At 37.7% G+C, this 24,277-nt stretch overlaps 6 protein-coding genes across 22 annotated transcripts; 4 read left to right on the top strand and 2 right to left on the bottom strand.

Moving 5' to 3' along the window:
* Positions 1–94: 94 nt before the first annotated feature.
* Positions 95–7,253, bottom strand: LOC108862335 (uncharacterized). 12 transcript variants are annotated; one of them, XM_057011346.1, is made up of 18 exons: positions 7,068–7,253; positions 6,778–6,876; positions 6,579–6,695; positions 6,312–6,476; positions 5,964–6,226; positions 5,623–5,882; positions 5,316–5,542; positions 5,089–5,223; positions 4,859–4,996; positions 4,643–4,758; positions 4,451–4,595; positions 4,200–4,364; positions 3,977–4,114; positions 3,602–3,879; positions 3,200–3,515; positions 741–905; positions 530–667; positions 95–429 (listed from the first exon to the last, which is right to left on the bottom strand). In XM_057011346.1, the coding sequence occupies exons 5-10, from the start codon at positions 6,200–6,202 to the stop codon at positions 4,711–4,713; spliced, it is 1,047 nt and encodes a 348-aa protein (XP_056867326.1). In that variant the 5' UTR covers positions 6,203–6,226; positions 6,312–6,476; positions 6,579–6,695; positions 6,778–6,876; positions 7,068–7,253; the 3' UTR covers positions 95–429; positions 530–667; positions 741–905; positions 3,200–3,515; positions 3,602–3,879; positions 3,977–4,114; positions 4,200–4,364; positions 4,451–4,595; positions 4,643–4,710. The 12 variants fall into 12 exon arrangements, with proteins under 12 accessions (XP_056867326.1, XP_056867325.1, XP_056867328.1 ...); XM_057011345.1 differs by having other exon boundaries at positions 4,451–4,578; XM_057011348.1 differs by having other exon boundaries at positions 3,208–3,515; positions 4,451–4,578.
* Positions 7,254–7,764: 511 nt separating this feature from the next.
* On the top strand, positions 7,765–9,357 carry LOC108863207 (uncharacterized). The gene is made up of 4 exons (XM_018637549.2): positions 7,765–8,011; positions 8,201–8,465; positions 8,555–8,749; positions 8,828–9,357. The coding sequence occupies exons 1-4, from the start codon at positions 7,920–7,922 to the stop codon at positions 9,224–9,226; spliced, it is 951 nt and encodes a 316-aa protein (XP_018493051.1). The 5' UTR covers positions 7,765–7,919; the 3' UTR covers positions 9,227–9,357.
* LOC108863206 (probable beta-1,4-xylosyltransferase IRX10L) lies at positions 9,235–11,409 on the bottom strand. Its single transcript, XM_018637548.2, has 4 exons — positions 11,127–11,409; positions 10,416–10,804; positions 10,035–10,276; positions 9,235–9,932 (listed from the first exon to the last, which is right to left on the bottom strand). The coding sequence occupies exons 1-4, from the start codon at positions 11,233–11,235 to the stop codon at positions 9,419–9,421; spliced, it is 1,254 nt and encodes a 417-aa protein (XP_018493050.1). The 5' UTR covers positions 11,236–11,409; the 3' UTR covers positions 9,235–9,418.
* Positions 11,410–13,899: 2,490 nt separating this feature from the next.
* LOC108860162 (putative transcription factor BOFH) lies at positions 13,900–18,098 on the top strand. The gene is made up of 3 exons (XM_018634067.2): positions 13,900–14,461; positions 14,905–15,296; positions 17,605–18,098. Exons 1-3 carry the CDS (start codon positions 13,996–13,998, stop codon positions 17,983–17,985), a joined length of 1,239 nt encoding a protein of 412 aa, XP_018489569.1. The 5' UTR covers positions 13,900–13,995; the 3' UTR covers positions 17,986–18,098.
* Positions 18,099–19,220: 1,122 nt separating this feature from the next.
* On the top strand, positions 19,221–21,999 carry LOC108856516 (uncharacterized). 4 transcript variants are annotated; one of them, XM_056985955.1, is made up of 6 exons: positions 19,221–19,502; positions 19,675–19,782; positions 19,866–19,943; positions 20,463–21,086; positions 21,170–21,429; positions 21,861–21,997. In XM_056985955.1, the coding sequence occupies exons 1-6, from the start codon at positions 19,317–19,319 to the stop codon at positions 21,988–21,990; spliced, it is 1,386 nt and encodes a 461-aa protein (XP_056841935.1). In that variant the 5' UTR covers positions 19,221–19,316; the 3' UTR covers positions 21,991–21,997. The 4 variants fall into 4 exon arrangements, with proteins under 4 accessions (XP_056841935.1, XP_018485836.1, XP_018485838.1 ...); XM_018630334.2 differs by having other exon boundaries at positions 19,222–19,502; positions 21,900–21,999; XM_018630336.2 differs by having other exon boundaries at positions 19,222–19,502; positions 21,822–21,961.
* Positions 22,000–22,029: 30 nt separating this feature from the next.
* Positions 22,030–23,291, top strand: LOC108856517 (mitochondrial import inner membrane translocase subunit PAM16 like 1). 3 transcript variants are annotated; one of them, XM_018630340.2, is made up of 5 exons: positions 22,073–22,163; positions 22,248–22,297; positions 22,445–22,532; positions 22,668–22,798; positions 22,903–23,291. In XM_018630340.2, the coding sequence occupies exons 2-5, from the start codon at positions 22,295–22,297 to the stop codon at positions 23,032–23,034; spliced, it is 354 nt and encodes a 117-aa protein (XP_018485842.1). In that variant the 5' UTR covers positions 22,073–22,163; positions 22,248–22,294; the 3' UTR covers positions 23,035–23,291. The 3 variants fall into 3 exon arrangements, with proteins under 3 accessions (XP_018485841.1, XP_018485842.1, XP_018485843.1); XM_018630341.2 differs by having other exon boundaries at positions 22,092–22,168; XM_018630339.2 differs by lacking the exon at positions 22,248–22,297 and having other exon boundaries at positions 22,030–22,163.
* The last annotated feature ends 986 nt before the right edge of the window (positions 23,292–24,277 follow it).

Genomic DNA, 24,277 nt, shown 5'->3' with positions numbered 1-24,277 from the left:
TTGATACAAGTATGGTTTCCCCATAAGGTTCGACGCTTATAAATCCTCCAGCCAATATATTCGAGTGTCAAAGAAGAAAAAGAAACAAAATCCATTTTAACGAAAGACAGAACCCACTGATTAGATCGGTAGACTTAAGTTAATACAGCGGAATAACCAAACCAAGTAGTTACTCAGATGATGCAATGAAATAATGGTCTCAAAGTTGATGAAAACCAAACAACGAACACAAGAGACTGTTGAGGAGAGTGATTAACCAGTAACATATTTATTGAAAATCTTATATTTCATGATGGGATACACATCTCAACAAATTGCAGGATGAGATGAGTAGACTGAGAGCTGCTGTAGTCCTTGTTATTGGCGACTAGTGGCAGCAAGTTACACACCCACTAATACAAGCCAGCACATAAATCACCTTGGGAGGGCCTGTCACCATTTAATTAAAAAATATATATATATATAGAGAAACTAGAACAAAACACAACAAATTTGGATAAAACTATATTTTTTTTTTATCAGAATTAACCTGAGCCATCATCCAAATTATAACCGGAAACTTGTCCTGGCCTTGATAGGTAGGATTCTCCCTCAGCTCCGGTAAAAGAAGAGTCAAGGTATCAGGTCGAGTACGCAAAACCATGGCTAACACAACAAATGCTGCCACCTACAAGTCGGAAAAAAAACGTTTAGAGTCGAAAACAAAAGTTAAAACACACCATTATTCAAAAGTTTGGAACCTTGGATCTGTCTTGTTCAACTTTGGCAACAACTCCAGGCCATTCAGTGAGAATGAGATCAGTGGCCTATAGTACAGCGGAAGGTAGTATAGACGTGAATGGAAGTTCCTTGATGAAATCGAATGTTTCTTTGTATACAGGTTCAGGAATAAGAGATAACGGAACCTGAAGCAAGAAAAGATATCATCAGCTGTGCACACTTGGTGAGCTGGTACGCATTTTGTCTAACAAAGACACTCTCAGTCTCACCAATGAGAGAATGAGTTTCCTGGAACAATATCTAGCAGAAGAAGATATCAGGTTGTGGACTAATGTTGGCCTACATCCTTCTCGTGTTCTTTTACATCTTACGAAAGATGCATTCAAGCGACTCTCCAACCTACATGCTGCTGGGTTCAAACACGGGGGAATAAACCCGGATTGTTTGTTTTTGAGGCACCAAAAGGAAGATGGTCCGTTTTGTTCAAGCATTGGGAATTTGAGGTTGTGTACAAATGTTGGCAATCAAGTTGATTTGTTGAAAGACGACGTGCATTCTCTTAGGGTTGTGTTTGCCTTCTCAATCACACAGAGTCTTCAAGTCTTTCAAAAAGATGGGACGTACAACGAAACAACAGTAACAATCCTGTAGAATTTTCCCCATGCTCATCAGTTTTTTAAGAATTGTGTGAAGAAACCTTTAAGGGACCGGTAATGTTACTATTGATTTACTCCATTTAATTTCTTTCATTAGGAGATTACTATCTCATTTCTCTTGCAGTTCAAACTGCACGGGATTCCCTTGCAGAACTTCTGTTTTGGATGAATGTTTCAGAAGTTAGGTTCTACGAAATTGCTCATACACTCCTCAACAACTTGACTTGGCCTGACCCTCAAAGTGTAATGTCTTCACTCTCTCGTGCTGAAGCTACGGTTCTGAATCAGCAGCCAGATTGGTATTTGAGTCTAACACCAGAATACCGGCAGTGCATAGACTCTCATTGTGTAGGCAATCCTTACGGCTTTCGTTACGATACCTTCAAGATTATGTATCTGATAAGGTTCGTGAGAAACCGCATTGCTCACAATAATCCAGATCAAGAGATAATCATTTCTAAACCTCTTTAGCAATTTCAGACCAAACCTAATGTTCTTGAGTAACATTATCTGTTATAAATTTCAGACCGATGCTGATGTTCTTGAATATTTCCATGACACCTTCCCCCAGCTACTATACCAAATCTACTACCTGATCAGCAAGCAATTTGGCACAAATTCATCTTTCGCTGATTTTGCAGATAACATTTAAAAAATGTGATTTTATCTGTTAAGTTTATCGCCTTGCATGTTTCTAAAGATAAAGTTGTTTGCAAGTGCGATAAACTTAATAGATAAAATCACATCTTTTTGATGTTATCTGCAAAATCAACAAAAGATGAATTTGTGCCAAATTGCTTGCTGATCAGGTAGTAAATCTGGTATAGCAGCTGGGGGAAGGTGTCATGGAAGTACTCAAGAACATCAGCCTCGGTCTGAAATTTATAATAGATAATGTTACTCAAGAACATCAGGTTTGGTCTGAAATTGCTAAATGGTTTAGAAATGATTACCTCTTGATCTGAATTATAGTGAGCAATGCGGTTTCTCACGAACCTTATCAGATACGTAATCTTGAAGGTATCGTAACGAAAGCCGTAAGGATTGCCTACGCAATGAGAGTCTACGCACTACCGGTATTCTGGGGTTAGACTCAAATACCAATCTGGCTGCTGATTCAGAACCGTAGCTTCAGCACGAGAGAGAGAAGACATTACACTTCGAGGGTCAGGGCAAGTCGAGTTGTTGAGGAGTGTATGAGCAATTTCGTATAACCTAACTTCTGAAACAGTCATCCAAAACAGAGGTTCTGCAAGAGAATCCCGTGCAGTTAAACTGCAAGAGAAATGAGATAGTAATCTCCTAATGAAAGAAATTAAATGGAGTAAATCAATAGTAACATTACCGGTCCCTTAAAGGTTTCTTCACACAATTCTTAAAAAACTGATGAGCACGGAGAAAATTCTTCAGGATCGTTACTGCTGTTTCGTTGTACGTCCCATCTTTTTGAAAGACTTGAAGACCATATGTGATCGAGAAAGCAAACACAACCCCAAAAAAATGCACGTCGTCTTTCAACAAATCAACTTGATTGCCAACATTTGTAACAACCTCAAATTCCCAATGCTTGAACAAAACGGACCATCTTCTTTTTGGTGCCTCAAAAACAAACAATCCGAGTTTATTTCCCGGTGTTTGAACCCAGCAGCATGTAGGTTGAAGAGTCGTTTGAATGCATCTTTCGTAAGATGTAGAAGAACACGAGAAGGATGTAGGCCAACAGTAGTCTACAACCTGATATCTTCTTCTGCTAGATATTGTTCCAGGAAACTCCTTCTCTCATTGGTGAGACTGGGAGTGTCTTTGTTAGACAAAATGCGTACCAGCTCACCGAGTGTGCACAGCCACGGTTTGAAAGAGAGGTAAACAGAATAGTCAGATGCATCCATCGCCACGAATCTAAGTACTCCTTCGACATCTCGTCCATCAACTTCAAGATTCTTATCCATTTCATTTGCAGCTTTGAAGTATTCTTCTCGGGAGTACCTGATGCGCTTCAGAAATACAGTGACTTTCTGCAGGGTAGAATACTCCAGGTATGGTCCTTCCATTTTCTGGGAGGTAGGTTTAACTTGCTGGATTTTCTCTCAGATTTCGATCTTGGAGGTAGGCCTAACAAACTAGATTTCCTGCCGAGGGCTGCAAAATTTCAAAATTTGGAAGCTAAGAAAAAATATATATATAAAGAAAGAGTATCCACAGAACAAAAATTAGAGGAAACTTACTATTTGGGATTATCCGGTTGAGGTAAACTCATCCCGAGAAAATGAATACACACACGAGTCGGAGCGTTGGAGAGAGACAGAGATGAAAACGGAGATGGAGCTTCAGAGACGGAGGGTTGGATATGAAGCGCGGATTGAGAGAGGCGGAAATGTGAAAACTCTAATTGCAAGATGAGATGAGTAGACTGAGAGCTGCTGTAGTCCTTGTTATTGGCGACTAGTGGCAGCAAGTTACGCACCCACGAATACAAGCCACCACATAAATCACCTTGGGAGGCCTGTCACCATTTAATTAAAATATATATATATATAGAGAAATTAGAACAAAACACAACAAATTTGGATAAAACTATATTTTTTTTTATCAGAATTAACCTGAGCCATCATCCAAATTATAACCGGAAGCTTGTCCTGGCCTTGATAGGTAGGATTCTCCCTCAGCTCCGGCAAAAGAAGAGTCAAGGTATCAGGTCGAGTACGCAAAACCATGGCTAACACAACAAATGCTGCCACCTACAAGTCGGAAAAAAAAAACGTTTAGAGTCGAAAACAAAAGTTAAAACTTAATAAAACACACCATTATTCAAAAGTTTGGAACCTTGGATCTGTCTTGTTCAACTTTGGCAACAACTCCAGGCCATTCAGTGAGAATGAGATCAGTTGCCCATAGTACAGCGGAAGGTAGTATAGGCGTGAATGGAAGTTCCTTGATGAAATCGACTGTTTCTTTGTAGACAGGTTCAGGAATAAGAGATAACGGAACCTGAAGCAAGAAAAGATATCATCAGGCTAACCACCAAAGAAGACTTATAGATTTACAAAAAAGAGGTAATAAACAGAAGCTCTCACATGAATGAGCTTGGATAAAGGATAGTCCTGAAACATCTTGACCCATGGAAAGGATACTTGGGAAAGTTGAACCCATAGTAATGGATTAATTTATGAATCTGGCTCGGCGGTGTATACCAATCATCGTCCTATCAACAAACCAGAACTAAAATTCGGTTGCTGAATTTTAGACAAAACGCGAATTTCACTTACCAATACATGGTCGAGGTAAGCCGCAAGAGGTGAGGGGTCCATCTTTTTGGCAGCTTCGAACAAAGACACTATCGCCTTTTCAATTTCCTCAGCTGCACTAACACCGTATGATTTGTCTTCCACAAGTGTTAGGATAAAATTGAACATCACACAAAATTGATCGGAAGACAATTCTACAACTTCCAAATACAAAAATCAGATCGAGTTCTCACTTACCTTAAGGTCTGAGGGATCCATCTTTGCCGCAAGAGGTGAGGGGTCCATCTTTTTGGCAGCTTCGGACAAGGACAAAGACACTATCGCCTTTTCAATTTCCTCAGCTGCACTAACACCGTATGATTTGTCTTCCACAAGCTGTTAGGATAAAAATTGAACATCACACAAAATTGATCGGAAGACAATTCTACAACTTCCAAATACAAAAATCAGATCGAGTTCTCACTTACCTTAAGGTCTGAGGGATCCATCTTTGCCGCATTCAGATTTGATTTGTTCAGATACGATAACAGTTTGCACAAATAGTCAGCTTCTTGGTAAAGAGAAAGATTGGCTACTTCTTCAATGATGGCGGCTATTTCGTTCTGCAGACAAATAAATATATAAAATATATATATAGCAAGGTGAGGAGGTCAAAGGGTTGTTAATATTAGCTTAGAAGAGAGGGCATTATTACCTTCATCATGAAGCTATTCATAGCATGCTCGAAAATGAGATTATCAGTCGGTGATGATGATAATAGTTTGGGGATCCACCACCTTTCGTCTACAAGCTTTTTAAGAAGAGCAACACTAGCTTCAAGATACTCCTTGTAGAGAACATCCCATTGCATAAAGCAATCAACGTTTTGTGTCAAAAGACTGAAGGCGATTGCTGTAGCTTCACTGGCTAGAGCAGGAAATTCTGTAAACAAAACAAAAAAAAAAGAAGCTTTAATAGAATTCATTAGGGAAGAAGCAAAGCAAGTGTGTTTCGTATAATACCTTTTAGTCCAGCAAATTTCAAGGAAAAAGCGAATATATGTTTCAGTTCGCCTGCACTCCTAGAATCTGGTGCAAGGGCTACTTCCTTCAACAAGGGATAAATTGCCTGAAACCTCTCTGTTGTTGCCTCCTCTACTCTAGCAGGGCATGCAAGCAGCAGCAACATCTCAAACGAATGAGGTGGAATCAGCCGCATTCCGGAAGGCCGAACAGGTTCGTTTAGGAATACATCCCGAGCCTCTTGATTCGAGGACAAAATCCTGATTAAAAGAAAGAAACAACAAAGGTTTTAGACATACAAGAGCAGAGGAGGGAGGGAGGGAGGAAAATTGGAGTCTCACATCTCAACAAATTGCAGGATGAGATGAATTGACTGAGAGCTGTAGCTGCACTTTTTACTAAAGACTAGTGGCAGCAAGTTAACCGCCCATGAATGCAAGGCAGCAGGTAAATCTTGTTGAAAGGCATGAGACATCATCCAAACGATAAGCGGAAGCTTGTCTTCGCCACGATATCTAGGTCTCCACCTCAGCATCGACAAAAGACGAGTCAAAGAATGAGGATCAGCACGCAACACCATGGCCAATTCAACCAATGTCGCCACCTAAATGTCATTTTAGCAAGATAATTTGAGTAAGGCAAAACAAAGGTAACTAACGATATAATAATGGGATAAGACAAAAAGTTACCTGATATAAGATAAAAGGTTGTTCTTGGCCTTTAGCATGTGCTGCCCAATCAATGAGAAGTCGATCAGGCGCCCACGTTACGAACTTTAAAACGCATTGAAGTTTTTAGATCAAATCGGCTGCTGTTGTTTTGTAGACGGATTTAGGAATATGAGATAATGGAACCTGTGCAAGAGCAAGATACTGTCAGGAATCTAACAGCCATTTTTTTTTAATTTTTTTTTTATTTAAAAACAAAAAAAAACACAAAAACGTAAACTCACTCACATCGGACAAAGGCGATGTCTTTAACATGTTAAACCATGGTAATGGTGATACTTGGGAAAATACTTCCATAAGGTAAAAGTTAAACATCCAAAAGTCAGGCTCCACCACCACACCACCCTGTTTTGTTAAACAAAAGGATCAAAATTGAAATTTGATTTTGTCTAGCCAAAAAAAAAAAATAATAAAAAATTCAACTTACCATCATTTTGTCGACGTAAGCCTTAAATTCTGAGAGATCAATCTTACGGGCAGATTCGGACAAAGAAGCTAGAGCCTCCTCCTTTGATTCATGTACAATCTGTTATAAATTAAACATTAGTTTTTCCTCTTTTTTTTTTAACAAAAGTTAAAAAAAAAAATTAAAAAAGAGGGTTAGGGTTAGGGTTTGATTCATCATCATCAAACAGAAAAAAGAAACAAGTCGATTAGATTAGATTTTGATCAGAAGACACTTCCAAATTACAACAAAATCACATCGAGTTCACTTACCAAATCCTCCCGTGAAACATCAACGTTTGAGGGATTTCTATATGACGTTTCAGCTTCATTCGCCGCCTTCGGATTCGATTTGTTCTTCGCCGCCTTCGGAATCGATTTGGTCTTCGCCGCCTCCCCCTTCCCCTTCGGCATCTTTGTTCAGAGTTTGATAATTTATTTTTCTTTTCTTTTAATTCCGGTTGATTCGCACATGATGCCCTATTTATTGACAGAGATATGAGGCGGTTGCAAATCACTGGGCCTTGCAAATCATTGGCCCTTCAACAAATCTAAAGTCCATTTATCATTTATCAACCGAGATAATTTATGTTTCTTAACAAAAAAAAACTAATGCCGACTCTTAATCATCGTATCTCACTTGATTTTCCAAGATTAGTAATTAACTTGTTCGCGATACATATAAATTATATATTTCATATTATTACAAATGTTAATCTATCTCATAATTAAAAATATTAAGTGTTTTGCCCGCACATACGAAGCTAAACAGAATCTAAACAGCGTGCCGTTTACAGCTCAACAAACGCTGAGTCTGTTCAGGTCACATGGCGCAAATTTAGCACCCTGACGGCGTGGAATCTATCCATTCATTTATTCGTATCTGAGAGGGAAACAAAACGATTAAAAATCAAATTGAGAGAGAGAGAGAGAGAGAGAGAGAGAGAGAGAGAGAGAGAGAGAGAGAGAGAGAGAGAGAGAGAGAGAGAGAGAGAGAGAGAGAGAGAGAGAGAGTCAGTGACTGAAGAAGTGAAGATCACTCACTTTCACACCCACCTCAGAGACCTCATCGGCTGATCTTTTACACCTTCAGTACGACGAGAGCGAAGGAGGAAGAAGAAGGCGATGACGAACAAGGAGAAAGCGCGGGAGAGAAGGGAGAAGAGGATGCAGGAGATCTCTCTCCTTCGAACCATCCCTTACTCTGACCACCAGAGGTATCAATCTCAGTTTTCACAAGCATTGTGTTAACTCTCAAAATGTCTAGCTTCTCTGTAGTGTTTTAACTATGTTAAGTTGTTAAAGTGGTTGAAGGGTTTATGGAGATAGAGATTGAGTGTTGTGTTCAGTATCACTCTTCTTCTTGAATTAGCTTGTGATTAGGCTTTTGAATTGATATGGTGTAGATGGTGGTCTTCTGACAATGTAGCAGTGGTGACTGGTTCAAACCGAGGTATCGGACTCGAGATCGCGAGACAGCTCGCTAGCCACGGATTGACCGTTGTTCTTACAGCCAGAAACGTCAATGCTGGTGTCGAAGCAGTTACTTCCTTGAGGCACCAAGAAGAAGGTCTCAAGGTTGATTTCCATCAGCTTGATGTCACGGACTCTTCCTCGATTAAAGAGTTTGGTTGCTGGATTAAACAAACATTTGGAGGTCTTGATATTCTCGTAAGATCATCCTTATGGATTCAGAGGATAGTTCTTCTGTCTTGAATATGCAGTTTGTGTGACTGTTGTTATTATATATATATATTCAGGTGAACAACGCAGGTGTCAACTACAATCTTGGCTCAGATAACTCTGTTGAGTTTGCTGAGACGGTTGTATCTACTAATTACCACGGAACCAAAAACATGATCAAAGCTATGATACCGTTGATGAGACCCTCTCCTCAGGGAGCTCGTATCGTTAACGTTAGTTCCAGGCTAGGTAGAGTATACGGAAGACGTAATGTAAGTAAACTATTTCACTCTTTTTTCTTTTTCAAGTTAACTTTCTAGTAAATTGTGTGGAGTTGCATGCTTGTGCAGAGGCTTGCGAATGTAGAGTTGAGAGATCAGCTAAGCAATCCGGATTCTCTGACAGAAGAACTTATAGACCGAACCGTCTCTACATTCATCGACCAAGTGAAAGACGGAACTTGGGAATCAGGCGGGTGGCCTCAGACGTTTACTGACTACTCCATGTCTAAGCTTGCTGTCAATGCTTACACTAGAATGATGGCGAAAGAGCTTTCGACAAGACAGGAGGGAGAGAAGATTTATGTTAACAGCTTTTGTCCTGGTTGGGTGAAGACTGCAATGACTGGCTTCGCTGGTAATATGTCTCCTGAAGATGCAGCTGATACCGGAGTTTGGCTTAGCTTGGTTCTCTCTCAAGAGGCTGTTACCGGAAAATTCTTTGCAGAGAGACGTGAGATTAACTTCTGAAAGGAAGGTTGGTGAAAGCTTGATGGATTATGTAGTGGCTTTTTTTTTCTTTGTCAAAGCTTTTCAGAAAACAATGCCACTTACTAAGTTGATGGTTATACAAAACAATTCTACAAAATACAGACAAGAAACCAAGCAACCAATAGAATCAACTGTATCAAATTCCACATCTCTTCGATCGCATATGTCCTTTCACCAAGGTTTCAGATCAGCGACCGGTCCTGCTGTCCAGTTCAACAGCTTCTCACCTGGCCTCAGATAGACACTCCTATCATGAGGCAGCTTGCGAGCCAACCCGTTCAACACTTGATGAAACGCATCCCCTGGTTGAGCTGGTTGCGGGAACAGCATCGCCTGTTTCATCGACGGGTTTGCCAACAACCTCTGCTTCCTCAGTATAACCTCTGGTGGGATAGATGTGAGTATGGTGTCCAAGTAAGGAACATCCTTCTCGTCCACAAACACACCAATGTCTTCCCAAGGGATCGCATCTGCAAATGGTAGCACAATGTCGTCTGCTATGATCACAGGGATGCAACCGAAGATCACGGCTTCTACTAGTCTTGGACTCCATGGGGCCCATCCCAGTGGGCATAAGCAGAAGATTGCTCTCTGCATGTCTTCGTAATACGTTGTCGGGTGCTCTGTTGAGATGTCGAACAGCGGATTGTCCTTGAAGTTTTCCCACACAGCTGCTCGTGCACCCCTGTGCCCGTTTTTGACAAACAATACATCATCACTGATTATGAGAAATTCACGGATGGTAATATACCATATGATAAACATTCTGATTAAAAAAAAAACTTACCTCGCATAGTAACCACCCTCGGGATCATTACCCACATCATAAAACAGTCCCCGGAAATAAACGAAGATGGATCGAGGAGTTTTCCCAGGAATCAAGTGTGATTGCATCTTCTGCGGTGGAGCATAGGGAGGAACAGTGATTGAACCCTCTTTCAAGCAGACATGATTCCTCTGCCCAAATGTCTGCACCAGTGTAGCTCGCTGAAGCAAGGGGAGTATTCCTCTTCCTATGGCCTTCTCTTCCTGCCACAGTCAAACACAAACAAGAGATCAACGTGTATCACGGCTGGGGATAACAATTTACACAGAATCAAAAGGGCTTTGCAACTTCTAGTTAGGATAAGACAACAAGAGATTCCAGAGAAAAATGATTTTGGTTTACTTGGTAATGGAAGCAGGCCCCAAAGTCATGAGGCACAACAAAGAAGTGGTCAGCTCCTTCAGTGCGATTCCAGTAAGGCCAGTTGGAAGCAATGAGCTGAATGGCGCTCCTCATCATTCTCGGAGACTTAAAGGGAAGAGGAAGACCATTTGGAGTGAGATCACAGGTGGTGTAGACAGGGACGTAGAACCAATCAGCTTCCTCGGGGTTAAGCGTTCGAACAGGGCTAGACAAAAGGAAGCGCTGCATGTAGATCTCAGCAGCAAACATGTGGGTGAGACATCTGGGGTCTTTCTGAAGTATCTTCTTGTTGTATTTGCTTGGAAGCTCGTAAACAAAGACTTTGAGTCTTCCCACTGGATTATCGTCCAATACATCCCCAGCACTACCTAAACGCCAACACACACTTCAAAAGTTACAAGTGATCTTCACCAAATACACTAATACTAGCACCAAGAAAAGGCTATGGACACGTATAATCTTTGTAGCTTAAATAGAGAATCTCAGAGATCAACAACTTATAAAAATCTATATGCATCCTGAGACATTATTCCCAGATTCAATTAGAATCAATTGCAGATAAGTTAGCTCAATTCGATTCGTAATCTAAGTGGTAACCACACAGCACCAGCTCGCTAGCTACAGCTTAATCCAAGTAACAATAGGGGGGAAAGCAATCATTCAGTGAGTGAATTGATAGATAGAGCTGACCTGAGATTCGCTCGGTTGGTTGACTTCGACTCAGGCGGAAAGCAGAGATCGTTGAGAGGGTAAGGTAACAAGCAGCAAGGAAGATCAAAATCCAGCTCCGATACTTCATCTCTGTTCTATCAAATTAAATGAGTTTGTAACTTCAGAAACTAGAACGAACCATGAAACTTCTCGATGCCGGTTGCTAGATCACGCCAGCGAGAGCACAACGAAGAAGACAGGAGGAAGAGAGTTGCTAGAAGAAGGTTCGTGCGTGCGACGCTTATGCGACGTCGTTTCCATGCGATCCATTTACTTAACGCCAAGGAAAAGTCGTTAGGGGGGTGATGAGAAGTCAACGTCTTGATCCACATTTTTAATTTTTTTTAAAAAAAATTGATCGAATATGAGACAGAATTGGAATGGACTTGGACGAGCTTTAGGCCCATTTATCGTTTTCATGGACGTTGATTATAAAGTGGCCTGTTTTTACATTTGTTGCAAACACCTCTGTGTCTTTGCACCAATTAGAGTTTTATGAACATACTACCTTTCACTTCCCAAAACCAAAAACTAGGATTTCTAAGACCACAACAAAATTTATCCATATATGTGAAGAGAAATTAAACGTGTGTTAACTTTAAAGAAAGGAACAAAAAGGTGTGTTAACTTTGAACCATATGACATTGAAAAATAGGGTAGTAATAGGGGATTTAGAAAACACATAAATCAATCTTTTCAGGATTCTAAAACTCCAACAGTTATATAACAGTAGTAAGAACAGTATTGAAGTCGCAATGATAATAAAAAAAAAAAAAGTCGCAATGATGAACATGATGATTTATCTTAATAATAACAATATAGTAAAACCAAAAAGTTTGGACATGATGGGAGAAAGGACAAAGTAATGGTAAGAGGAAACTGAGGGACCAATGAGAAAGGAGGGAGGTGGATAGGGCTGGGCTGTGTGATATAGATTAGTTTCAGGCATTTTATCCTTTAAATTTTAAATTTGATCTGATCCCTTGTTTGCTTTGATTTAATCTGAAAAATCTAGATATCCATAAAATTTCAGGCAAAATAAATACTGAAAATTAAAATCTGTTAAAAACCGATGCAAATCATAAATATTAAAATTTTAATAATTGGATATCAGCTTCGCTCCGGCAGCCATATATATTGATTAAGTACAGAGGTTTAAATGTATAAATTTATATAATTGTTTCTTTATCATATGATTCAATAAATTATATTCATATTATTACTTATAAATCTATTAATTAAAATAAAAAATAAAATAAAATTTTATGATATTTATAATGTTTTCTTAAGTTTATAACTAATTTTAAAATTTACAGATATATAATTTCACTGCTTTCTATTTTTAATATTTTATATGTCATATAAAATATTTTTGAAGAACAATTTATCTTAGTTTTTCTAGATTATTTGTATTAAGAAAACCAAAATGATATATCTTACGTTATTCCGCAAATATAGTGTGAGATAGTCAAAAATAGTGTGAGACAGTCAGTAGTTGCTCGGGAAAAAAAAAAATGTGAGACAGTCAAAATAAAAACAGACTGACCACTAAAATTGGCAGACTCTCAGAACTCCGATTTGACCTGTCGTTTCTTCATTGGCTAGCTACAGGCTACAGTTTTCTTATCGGCTCTATCTTTTTTCTTAACTACCTTTTTTTCCTTTCAAACGGTTTTATTTTGTCCTTTTTCTTATTCTTTGTGTTCACAACTGTTCATTGACAAGGATTATTCATTCCTATTCTAGTTTTAATGTAATTCAAGCTATCGATTTTCTTAGAATCATTATATATAATTTTGGTTTTGTTTCTTTTTTTTGTTAACGGTGAAATTTCGGTTTTGGTGATTGGTTATATATAGCATTGTAATTTATCAGTCTGAGAATATAGTTTTCTTTCGTTGTCAAATATTTTTTATCAGTTTGAGAATTTTTTTTTTATAAAGTTTTCTGGTTATGTGTTAATTATTTTTAGGGCATAGCTGTAATTATAAAGCAGGGAGATGACAACACGTAAGTCATCGTAGAAGAAATTAGACCCCAAGTTTGTGGTTTATATAGACTGGAAGGCTTCTGATCCTCCCCTCCCCCCTCTTTGTTGAAGTTTACTCTTTTGCATTTAGAAAATTTCGTTCCCTAAAATGCAAATTACTCGCTCATAAATCAATACTTCGGTATCTACTATTGCAATTCAAAAAACTCATTTTTTTGCCCGTCAAACCTCATTTAATGTTCACAAGACTTGCGTTCAGACAGTGCTGATATTTCTTATCATCAAAAATTATTGTGTCGTTATAAATTTATTAGTTCATGAAAAATACCAGAACTGGTTGTAAATAAGACGAACTCTCTATACAGTCAATATGGATAATGAATGTCATATACACCATATGGTAAGATAATTAATGTCATATACACCTGCCACAAAGAGTTTGGTACCTCTCCTGGCTCCTGCGAATAGTTTATATGCAAACTATACAACGTATATACGCAATATTTCCGAATTTCGAAGAGACAATAATCATTTTATAATGTAACGTGTAAAATGACAAAAGGTCGTAGTCGGAGTAGAGAAAAAGAATGTCGATGAAAGAAAAAAGTTGGACTTGTTTAGTCACAACTGTTAATTTTCCAAGAAGACACATATCTTCTTTATACTTCACACATACGCGCTTTATTGCAAAAACAGCGATGTGAAATAAATAATATTTTTTAAAAAACCTAGTATTTATTTCTAGATTCTTTACTGTTGTATATATAGAAGCTGCTCGAGTGGTCATTTTTACAGTAAAGCAGTCTCCTCAAAAGAGTAAAGAAAGAGAAAAAGAGTGATAAGAGTGAGAAAGAGGATATGGATCCCGAAGGTTTCACGAGTGGCTTATTCCGATGGAACCCAACTAGAGCTATAGTTCAAGCACCAACTCCGGTTCCTCCACCGCAGCAGCAGCAGCAGCAACCGCCGGCAACGCCGCAGACGGCAGCGTTTGGAATGCGACTAGGTGGTTTGGAGGGTTTGTTCGGTCCTTACGGAGTACGTTTTTACACGGCGGCAAAGATAGCGGAGCTAGGTTTTACGGCGAGCACGTTGGTGGGCATGAAGGACGAGGAGCTTGAGGATATGATGAATAGCCTCTCTCATATCTTTCGTTGGGAGCTTCTTGTCGGCGAACGGTACGGCATCAAAGCTGCCGTCAGAGCTGAAAGGAGGCGATTGCAAGAAGAGGAAGAAGAGGAATCTTCTAGACGCCGTCATTTGATACTCTCCGCCGCAGGTGATTCCGGCACTCATCACGCCCTTGATGCTCTCTCTCAAGAAGGTACGATAGTAATATATTTCCCACGTTTTATAAATTTATTTGTCTATGTGAGCGTGTCGACGAATATCATCAATATATGTTAACGTTACTGATAAATAGCCATATAGGTTTATGAATATTCTCAAGATATATTAACCAACTATACATTTGTATGATATGGTTGTGAGCAACATAATTTTATTATAAATAGTAATTGTTTGGAGGCTCTCAAATAAACTTCAAATATCAACACTTGTATATAAGTTAATCCTTTATTGAACTTGGCAAAAAAAAATTTGGGTCAAATGTCACTATACGTGTATTGTGTATAGACCATAGAGTATGCAGTTGTAGCAAGAAGTATGAGGAAGATTAATTATCTTGTGTAGAAATTCCATACTATACGTATTTGCATAACCTCTATAGAGAATACAATATGTGACTGTGCAAAAGTATATTTATAGATGGCTGGACAGGGTTATCCGAGGAGCCAGTTCAGCACCGAGACCAGACTGATGCGGCGGGGATTAACGGAGGAGGAAGAGGAGGTTATTGGGAAGCAGGGCAGACAACGATGAAAAAGCAACGCCGAAAGAAAGCGATTGCGACGTCAGTGGAAACCGATAATGACGGCAACGAAGGTGATGATGACGACGGGATGGATAACAGTAACGAAAGTGCGTTGGGGACGGAGAGACAGAGAGAGCATCCGTTTATTGTAACGGAGCCAGGGGAAGTAGCACGTGGTAAAAAGAACGGTTTGGATTATCTTTTCCACTTGTACGAACAGTGCCGCGAGTTCCTTCTTCAGGTCCAGACCATTGCTAAAGACCGCGGCGAAAAATGCCCTACCAAGGTTGGTCTCTTTATTTTTATCTTGCAAGATTTGATCTTAGCCGTAACGTTTACTTTGCCCTATAATTTTTATGGGAAAATTGTCTTTTAAATCACGAACTTTCAAATTTGGTTGAAAAAAAGCCTGAACTTTCTCTTGGACCATTTAAAGCATCAATTTAATTTGACTAGCCATTTTAAACATCAATTTAGTTTGACTAAACCAAATTAAGCACGACGTTAACTCGGATAACAGAATGATTAAACAGAGTTAAATGTCGTCTCTAATCTCCGTTAAGTCCAAAACGACGTCGTTTAAAAATCTTTTAAAAATATGCATTTGAGTGGAATCGAACCCGTGACAATAGACACACACATGTAAGGCTCAAACCACTAGACCACTTAAATATTTTTTAACATGATTGACTAGTAATAGTTAGTATTGTGAAACCTCCAAATCATCTTATTCAACCCTAAATCCCTAATTAATTTTATAAATATTAAAAATTGTAAATAAATTATTAACTATTCAAAAATTTGTGAACATTACTAAAAATATTAAACTTATAATAATTATTAACTTAACTATAATATTAAGTTTTATTTACAAGTATTATTAAAAATACTACTTATAATAAAAATCATTTTGTTTTATTAGTAATTAAAAATCATCTAGTAATTAAAATTATAATTAACAATCATTTGGTATACTATTAATTAAAAATTATAATTAATTATTATTATAAATCAGACAAGTTATTATTAACTATAATTGTTTATTATAATTTTTAATAATACTAAAAGATTATATTTTTAAAAATCATAATTTAAAATCATTTTGTATTATTATTAGTTAAAAAATATAATTAAAAATCATTTAGTTATTTATACTCACAAAATTTCAAATAACTAATAAGCTATTTACAAGTTTTAATATTTATAAAATCATTTAGGGATTTAGAGTGGAAGAAGATGATTTGGAGGTTTCACAATAATAGGTATTATTAGTCAATAAAGTTCAAAAAGTGCAAGTAGTCTAGTGGTTTGCGCGTTACATGTGTGTGTCTTTGGTAACAGGTTCGATCCACCCAGATGCGATTTTTTAAAAGATTTCTAAACGACGTCGTTTTGAACTTAACGGAGATTAGAGACGGCATTTAACTCTGTTTAATCATTCTGTTATCCGAGTTAACGTCGTGCTTAATTTGGTTTAGTCAAACTAAATTAATGTTTAAAATGGCTAGTCAAATTAAATTGGTGCTTTAAATGGTCCAAGAGAAAGTTCAGGCTTTTATTCAACCAAATTTGAAAGTTCGTGATTTAAAAGACAATTTTCCCTAATTTTTATTAAATAAATATACATTTTGGTGTCGAAGTGGTAGGGAAACCCTAGCCATAAACATGGACAGCTGTTTTAAAGCAAGTTTGACAATTCATGAGTTCAGAGAGTTTTCACATTATTTTTTGTTTTGTTTTATTTTCTTTTGCTATGTCTGGCAAAGATTTATATAGGTTCTGATTTTATGTCTTCACTCAGAATAAATATTGTTAGATTTCAATTTAATGTTTTGACAGAGTCACCGTACGACAACGTGTCAAGTTAGGGAAACGACACAGTCGTTCTTTTGTTTTTACCTAAAACGACATGAGATAGTAAGATACGATGTCCTCATGCATTTAGATTCAATTTCTGCATGCATTTATTTATACAAATAGGTATTAGACTTTTTCACAGTTTATATATGTATTTCTTGTGTGCTATATATATTTAGATACAGGCTATTGCTCAGTGGGTAATAAAGAGTCTTCACCATAGTACATAATCCACGAGCTCTGTGCCATTGCTTGTACAGAAGCACGTTGTTAAATTCTGTGGTTTACAGAAAACTCAAGCCAAATAAAGTATAATTTTCTATTGCTGATAATTTTAGCTCCAATATTTAAATTATATATTGGTACCTTTTCTATGCTATAATCCAGGGCCGTCTCGAACTATTTATGGACCCTGTTCAAAAAATATTAACGGTATATTTAACTATATAAAAGAATAGTTTTAAAAGTTTATAGTTTTATTTATATATATTTGACATTTTTTTAAAAAAATTATTAGCTCCAAATTTAGTATTATATCTAAAAATTTAAAGTTTTATATCATAACTTATATATTTATCTCAAAAATTCTTAATAGTTTTTTAATTTTTCAATTCGGACCATGTTCGACCGCTCCACTTGCACGTGCTGTTAGACGGCCCTGCTATAATCCCATTAAAAAGTTGTTTTGAATTGTTAAAGTACTGATTTGTTTATGTTTTGGAAAAAAATGTGCATAGGTGACGAACCAGGTGTTTAGGTACGCGAAGAAATCGGGGGCGAATTACATAAACAAGCCAAAAATGCGACACTACGTTCACTGTTACGCACTCCACTGCCTTGACGAAGAAGCTTCAAACGCTCTCCGAAGAGCGTTTAAAGAACGTGGTGAGAACGTTGGGTCGTGGCGTCAGGCTTGTTACAAGCCACTTGTGGACATAGCTTGTCGTCATGGGTGGGATATAGACGCTGTTTTTAACGCTCATCCTCGACTTTCCATTTGGTATGTTCCCACTAAGCTGCGTCAGCTCTGCCATTTGGAGCGGAACAATGCGGCTGCGGCTTTGGTTGGCGGTATTAGCTGCGAGGGATCGTCTGCGTCTGGACGCTTTGGGGTTTAATTAGTTAGTTCATGAGTTGTTGTGGTTTACTTGTTCGTTATCTTAATTAATTATGGGCCTTTAATTTAGTCTTTCTTGGCTAATTTTTTTGAACAAATCTTTCTTGGCTAATTTGTCATCTTTTTCTTTTGTTAATCAACCGTTTTGGTTATCTTTTTGGACAAGACTTATGTTCACCCCTTCACCACACCATATATGACCAATGAAAATGACGTGTAGATAATTAAATAAAACATTATAAATTTATTTTAAAATAGTTAAAAAAGAATAATGCCAAATCTAAACACAAATCTTAATTTTTAAACCCTAAATATTAATTTCTAAATCTAAACTCTATACCCTAAACCAAAATCATATACCCTAAACCCAAATTTTAGACCCTAAACCCAAACCACAAACCTTAAACCCAAATCTTATACCCTAAACACAAATTCTATACCCTAAACCCAAATCGTAAACCCTAAACCCAAACTGTATATCCTACGATTTGGGTTTAAGATCTACGATTTGGGTTTAGGGTACTTGGTTTAGATTTAAGATTTATGGTTTGGGTTTAGGGTTTGGGTTTAGGGTATAGAATTTGGGTTTGGGATCAGGGTCTAAGATTTGGGTTTAGGGTATAGAATTTTGATTTAGGGTATATGGTTTAGACTTAGAAATTAATGTTTAGGGTTTAAAAATTAAGATTTGTGGTTTAGAATTGTCATTATTCTTTTTTAACTATTTTAAAATAAATTTAATATGTTTTATTTAATTATCTACATATCATTTTTATTGATCATAAATGATGTGGTGAATTTAAAATAACCTAAGTCTTGTCCTATCTTTTTGATGTCAAAAAAAAAAAAAATCAACCGTTTTGGCTAATTTAAAATGTTACACGCAGATTCTTCAATTCGTTTGTGTAAACCGTATTTTAACCACATTTTCCATATTTATTCGAAAACACTCGATAACATTTGATCGTGAAACATTGACAATACCCTTTTGCATCCAGAAAGCAAAACAAAAAGTAATGTGAGGGTGTGATCAGAAATCAAAGCCTATCATATGAAAAAGTTAAATAAATTTTAATGTTTTGTGAAAAAAATGGTCTGGGTTTGTTCTAATTAAGATATGGGCTAAGATGTAGAGAGACCCTGGTGAACTGGGCCCTCTTGCGTTTTATCTAGTGAATCCAGTGTGACGTGTACATCCCTATGGCTATGGTATTAACCAATGCTTTTGCAACACGGCCGCAGTCATTAGATATTTACAACGACTCGTTTCAAGTTCGAACCGGAGCGAAGAAAACAAAATAGAGAATTGAGAAACGACTGGGCGAAATTCGAATGCCAACGATGGAGCTCCCGCCAAGAGTGCTATACCCACGGCGGTTCCACGCCTCTCCGTCGCAATACACGAAGGCGGCGCCGCCCGATCTCCGAGATAAGCTCGCGACGCTGGTCGATCGCAACGAGAAAGTGAAAATTGCGTACCGTCGACTCCAAGCGCAGATCGCATCCGGCCTTGCCGAGGTTACAATCGCATCACTCTTTCGCTTTGTTTCGCTAGATTCGATTCCTTTTGTAGATTTGCTTGAAACGGCTTCGAGAATTTGAGAGAGGTTATCGCATTTCTCTGGTTTGGTTAAGATAGATTAAAGAGAAGTTTCGTAGAATCTGAGTGAGGTTATCGAAATTGTAAAAGGCAGGGGAAGTGTTCGAGTCATTGGCGATCCCTTTGACGAAGCTGGTTGGGTTGAAAACGTCGGAGATGGAGAGCGAAGGGAGACTCTCTACCTTCATCTTCAACACTGTAAGTTAGTTACTCGATCAACTTCTCGAAGATATCATGCATATATTGCCTTTAAATATTAAGATCATACTTTAATTCACTAGGAAAGACATCATATGGATGATACTTTCGAAAACGGAGTTCGATCTGATGATCTGAACAATCAAATCCGCCGTTCAAAGGTAATATACGTCAAGATTCTTGTCACATCCGTATGTCTCATTTTGATTTAGATTGAATGTGAGCTATTTAGTAAAGCTGTAAAATGTGGTCTCTAGTCAACTGTGAACTGTCAGTCTGATATGTATGCCTTATTCTGATATAGGTTGAAGGTGAACCATATCAAATATGATTGTGAAATTGTAAATGTATTTAGGGAAGCTTGATTCTGCTTAATCAATATGTATAATTCTGCTATTGTAGAGCACTCGATCTAATTTTGAAACTGTAGTGTGTCTAGACTCTTGTCATGTCTCATTATGTGGATTTTGTTTACTTATGTTTACCAAGTTCTGTTATATATATTGAATGTGTACCAATTGTTAGGTTTTTTATGTTTTGGTGCAGTCTATAGTTGCTGTTCGACAAACAATGTAGTAGTACAGTATGTGGGTTTGAACTTTTAGTTAATATATAACTCTGTCTAACGCAAGTAGATTTTGTTTCCCAGAAGTTCACTTGCTGTATACTGAATTCTGTAGGAAGAAAACTATGCTGCTAAACTCGAATCTGCCCGAAAAGAGATCGTCCGCAACCATAAGGGGCAATTGAGACAGCTAGTCCATATGCTTAAGCACATTGAAACACAAGTGAATTCGCATCGGGAAGACATTGTGCAGATGCTTGACGATGGCAGAAACTCTTTCCAAGAATTCATCCAGAAATCTCTTTATTACCTAAACTCGGTTCACAGCCAAAACGGTGACACGTTTCCAGCCACAGTGAAGCTCCTCCGGGTCCTATTTAATAACATCAAGGAGTTGCTTGGTTCAGTAGATACTGGTGTCGGTGATCTTATGCAGGCTTTAGCAAAGAATATGTGTAACCCGATGTCCAAGTACGTAGGGAACTTGGCAGCTGAAGTAAAGCTTGGCCCTTGTGTGCAACTGATAAATGTAGTGAATGAGATGGAGAGAGCCAACGCAGATACAAGGAGAGAGCTGGAAGACGCTAGAGAAAGGATTAGACTTGCAGAAGAGACCAAGATGGAGGCTTTATCAAGGCTGAAAAAGGTTGAAGATCAAGTTCAGAGAATGGCAAGCTCTGCCAGGTTTCTTCTACCCGCAAGTCAGAAGAAGCAACCGGAACACTCAGTTAACGGAAAGGTAATTTCGAAATGAGTTTTTGTTTGTAAAGGTCAATATTAACTCAGCACTGGAAGGTTTCTTCACTCTTTTTGTCTATGTAGCGTATATGCAGTGAAGGAAGCCGAGAAAGCGAAGAGAAACTACTTTGGAATCTACTGAGCAAAAGGAGAAAGCTTCAAGAACCAGAGAGTCCAATGGGACCGAAAGAGCTCATCAGACAAGCCGGCACGAAGCACAAGCCATTGGTGTATAGTCGACGAATGACTAGGAGCCAAACAAAGTTAAGCTCTCCAACAGGTTGTCCTGATGCTTTGATCCCACTTGGTGTGTCGCCTTCTGTAAGAACAGTAAACTGGAGGAGGTAAGTAAAGTAAACACAATTCTACACGCATTACATCAGAGTATATCTTCGATATGCTCAGAAAAAAACATTCAGATATTGCTTAAAAACTCTATCAGTACTCTTTTATTATGTCCCTAGTTGCACTTTAAGGAAATTGGTGTTTCTTGAGAAGATCAAGTTTGATAGCATGACTATCAAACTTGACTGTAGATATGATTCAAGTACATTGCATTGCATAGTGATCAAATTTCAGAAAGAAAGAAGCATGTTGTACTTTGAATCAAATTATACTAAGCAAAAGATTGATGATGATGTTAGCGTTTTATACATCAATGCTGAGCTGAGTCTCTTGCGGCTTTCTTGGATCTCGAGTTTTTTTTATCCTTCAAAGAGAAAATATTGTTTGCCAGAAAAGGCGGGGAAAAATAATAATTAACGGAATATAACAGCAACGATCCGAAGAGGCTGGCTTTAATCACGTGGTTCAGACCTTGTGAAAAAACAATGAAAGATATGGGGCAAAAGAAAAAGAATTGCTTGAAACATTGGGGGGTGGGCTGTAGCCGAATAACCACATGAAGGTAGTGGGCTTAAATTGAAAAAGTCAGGCCCAATTAACCTTCCGACGTCGGTTAGGGTTCATATATTTGATCAACAATCATCACATGAAACTCCTCCTCCAGCCAGCCTCCGTCCGAGAACGCAGTTTGGCTCTGCGAAAATTCAACAGCTTACTGTCCTTGGCTCTCCAGGTAAGGTCTATTTTCAGACACTAAAACTTGTATATGTCTCTGTATGGATGTTGTTACGACAAAGACTGTAACTTCATATTTCAGGTAAAACCTAAAGAATTACTTCTCTCTGTAGTTTTCAATCGTCTGCCATGGTATGCAATTTCTTTAGTTTCAAATTTCCACACTTTTTTTGTTTTCTGATTATAAACAGTTTTAATAGCTTGTGGCGTCTCTTATTGATTGTCAAGTTTGAGCATATGAACCTTTTTATTATTTTGTCTAAAACTATTTGTGTACAGGCTGCGAGAATTCTTGCGACTTTGATAGTCTACGGCTCTGGAGCTGTGATCAGGGCTTGTACCCAGGCATATCGTCAGGCACTTGCAAGTATATGTCTTTTTCTTATTACAACAATCTAATCCTCTTCTGCTCTCTATTCAAAATTTTCTTTTTTCTTTTGGTTACTTAATAGTAACAAAATTCTTCATCAATCATAACATTGCTCGGGCATGTGTCTCGCAGATGCATCAAAATCTGGTGTTGCGCGAGAAGCGATGCATAATATTAAGAGAGGAATCAGAGGGTTAACGGAACCTGAAGCTAGACAGATTCTTGGTGTAACCGAGAAATCATCTTGGGACGAGGTTCTTAAGGTTTGTTTCTCTCTTGGCTTCATTGCATTTTTGTTGTTTATCATTCAAGTAAAGAAGAAACCTTTTTTGTTGTTATCTAACATCATTTGTATATTCTGTTACAGAGATACGACAAGCTGTTCGAACGTAATGCAAAAGGCGGAAGCTTTTATCTCCAATCAAAGGTTCATCGAGCTAAAGAATGCTTAGAGGCTGCTTACCAGAAGAAACCTGGGGGAATCACAACAAGCGTTTGATCAAATAATACTAATAAATACTAATGTAGTAACCCAATAGAATGTCTTAGGAAACAAACACTACAAGAAAACATGGGGATACTGACGGACAAATTCGTCAGAATGTCGTCGGAATAGGCATATTTTGACGAATTTCTGACGAAACCGTCCGTCAGTATCATTTCGTCGGTATTTTCAATTTCGTCGGAATTTCGTCAGACATACCGACGAACTTCTGACGAATACCGAGAAACCATATACTGACGAACTTGCGACCACATTCCGAGAGCATTTTCGACAACATGTTTCATCGGAAATCAGAACGAACCGACGAACCAAGTCCTCGGAAAATACCGACGACACTTGGTTCGTCAGAAAATACTGACGGACTAAATCCTCGGAAAATACCGACGAACTTGGTTCGTCAGTATTTTCTGACGAACCAAATGTCGTCGGTATTTTCAATTAAATAAATAATTAAATTTTTCATTTTTAAATTATTTTTATTAGAATTAAATTTTGCAATTTAAAAAAAATTAATTAAAACAAATCTGAAAGTGAAAATTAATAATATTATAGAGTTTAAATTCATACAAACCGAAATAGAAAAAAAAAACATTCAGAAAGTTTTAAAATTCAGAAAAAAACTAAGAACTGATCGAAGGAAACAAATGGTTTAGCTTCTCCATGATCTCTGCGTGGTCTTCTTTTGCGATGCCAGCTCAGCAAGGATGGTTTGGTTCTCGGTAAGGATAGTGGCGTTCTGCTGCTCCAATGCCACAATCCGTTCATCTTTGTCATGCAGCTCCTCGAGCATCATGGGATCGGCATACAGAGCTTGCGAAGAAGATGTCGGATACGAAGAAGCACGGCGGGCCAGCCCAACTAAACGGTCTTCTTTCCTTTTAGGAACGGCCAACAAAAATATTTAAAGTTAGTATATAAACTACCTTATAAAATAAACTTATTAATTTTGAAATTTACCTTTTCAACCATCTCATTGATTTGCAATCGAGACAAGTTGGTTAACGCTCCTGTAAATTCGCCATCATCAGAGAGAGGCTGAGACTGAGAGTGAGATATAAAGAATTCTTAAATTTATAAAATATTAAAAATTATAAAATTATTAAGAATTCGTGACTGAGGCTGAGATTGAGACTGAGACTGAAAGTTATAAAATATTAAAAATTTATATATATATGTATAAGAATTATAAAATATTAAAAATTTATATATATATATATATATATATATATATTATATG

This window comes from Raphanus sativus, chromosome 5 (assembly GCF_000801105.2).
Source record: "Raphanus sativus cultivar WK10039 chromosome 5, ASM80110v3, whole genome shotgun sequence".
Taxonomy (NCBI): domain Eukaryota; kingdom Viridiplantae; phylum Streptophyta; class Magnoliopsida; order Brassicales; family Brassicaceae; genus Raphanus; species Raphanus sativus.
This window is presented reverse-complemented; position numbering and strand designations above follow the sequence as displayed.

What these genes read in the sequence shown, in the direction of transcription:
- LOC108862335 (XM_057011346.1), bottom strand. Translation starts at nt 6,202, where the DNA reads ATGGTGTTGCGTGCTGATCCTCATTCTTTGACTCGTCTTTTGTCGATG. An exon ending in TGAATAGCTTCATGATGAAG is followed by an intron (nt 5,224 to 5,315) that starts GTAATAATGCCC and finishes ATTTGTCTGCAG; the next exon opens with AACGAAATAGCCGCCATCAT. An exon ending in TGGATCCCTCAGACCTTAAG is followed by an intron (nt 4,759 to 4,858) that starts GTAAGTGAGAAC and finishes CACTTGTGGAAG; the next exon opens with ACAAATCATACGGTGTTAGT.
- LOC108863207 (XM_018637549.2), top strand. Translation starts at nt 7,920, where the DNA reads ATGACGAACAAGGAGAAAGCGCGGGAGAGAAGGGAGAAGAGGATGCAG. An exon ending in TTGGAGGTCTTGATATTCTC is followed by an intron (nt 8,466 to 8,554) that starts GTAAGATCATCC and finishes ATATATATTCAG; the next exon opens with GTGAACAACGCAGGTGTCAA. An exon ending in GAGTATACGGAAGACGTAAT is followed by an intron (nt 8,750 to 8,827) that starts GTAAGTAAACTA and finishes ATGCTTGTGCAG; the next exon opens with AGGCTTGCGAATGTAGAGTT.
- LOC108863206 (XM_018637548.2), bottom strand. Translation starts at nt 11,235, where the DNA reads ATGAAGTATCGGAGCTGGATTTTGATCTTCCTTGCTGCTTGTTACCTT. An exon ending in ACCAACCGAGCGAATCTCAG is followed by an intron (nt 10,805 to 11,126) that starts GTCAGCTCTATC and finishes GTTGGCGTTTAG; the next exon opens with GTAGTGCTGGGGATGTATTG. An exon ending in GGGCCTGCTTCCATTACCAA is followed by an intron (nt 10,277 to 10,415) that starts GTAAACCAAAAT and finishes TGACTGTGGCAG; the next exon opens with GAAGAGAAGGCCATAGGAAG.
- LOC108860162 (XM_018634067.2), top strand. Translation starts at nt 13,996, where the DNA reads ATGGATCCCGAAGGTTTCACGAGTGGCTTATTCCGATGGAACCCAACT. An exon ending in TGATGCTCTCTCTCAAGAAG is followed by an intron (nt 14,462 to 14,904) that starts GTACGATAGTAA and finishes GTATATTTATAG; the next exon opens with ATGGCTGGACAGGGTTATCC. An exon ending in GCGAAAAATGCCCTACCAAG is followed by an intron (nt 15,297 to 17,604) that starts GTTGGTCTCTTT and finishes AAATGTGCATAG; the next exon opens with GTGACGAACCAGGTGTTTAG.
- LOC108856516 (XM_056985955.1), top strand. Translation starts at nt 19,317, where the DNA reads ATGCCAACGATGGAGCTCCCGCCAAGAGTGCTATACCCACGGCGGTTC. An exon ending in CTACCTTCATCTTCAACACT is followed by an intron (nt 19,783 to 19,865) that starts GTAAGTTAGTTA and finishes TTAATTCACTAG; the next exon opens with GAAAGACATCATATGGATGA. An exon ending in AGAACAGTAAACTGGAGGAG is followed by an intron (nt 21,430 to 21,860) that starts GTAAGTAAAGTA and finishes GGAATATAACAG; the next exon opens with CAACGATCCGAAGAGGCTGG.
- LOC108856517 (XM_018630339.2), top strand. Translation starts at nt 22,077, where the DNA reads ATGAAACTCCTCCTCCAGCCAGCCTCCGTCCGAGAACGCAGTTTGGCT. An exon ending in TACTGTCCTTGGCTCTCCAG is followed by an intron (nt 22,164 to 22,444) that starts GTAAGGTCTATT and finishes ATTTGTGTACAG; the next exon opens with GCTGCGAGAATTCTTGCGAC. An exon ending in ATATCGTCAGGCACTTGCAA is followed by an intron (nt 22,533 to 22,667) that starts GTATATGTCTTT and finishes TGTGTCTCGCAG; the next exon opens with ATGCATCAAAATCTGGTGTT.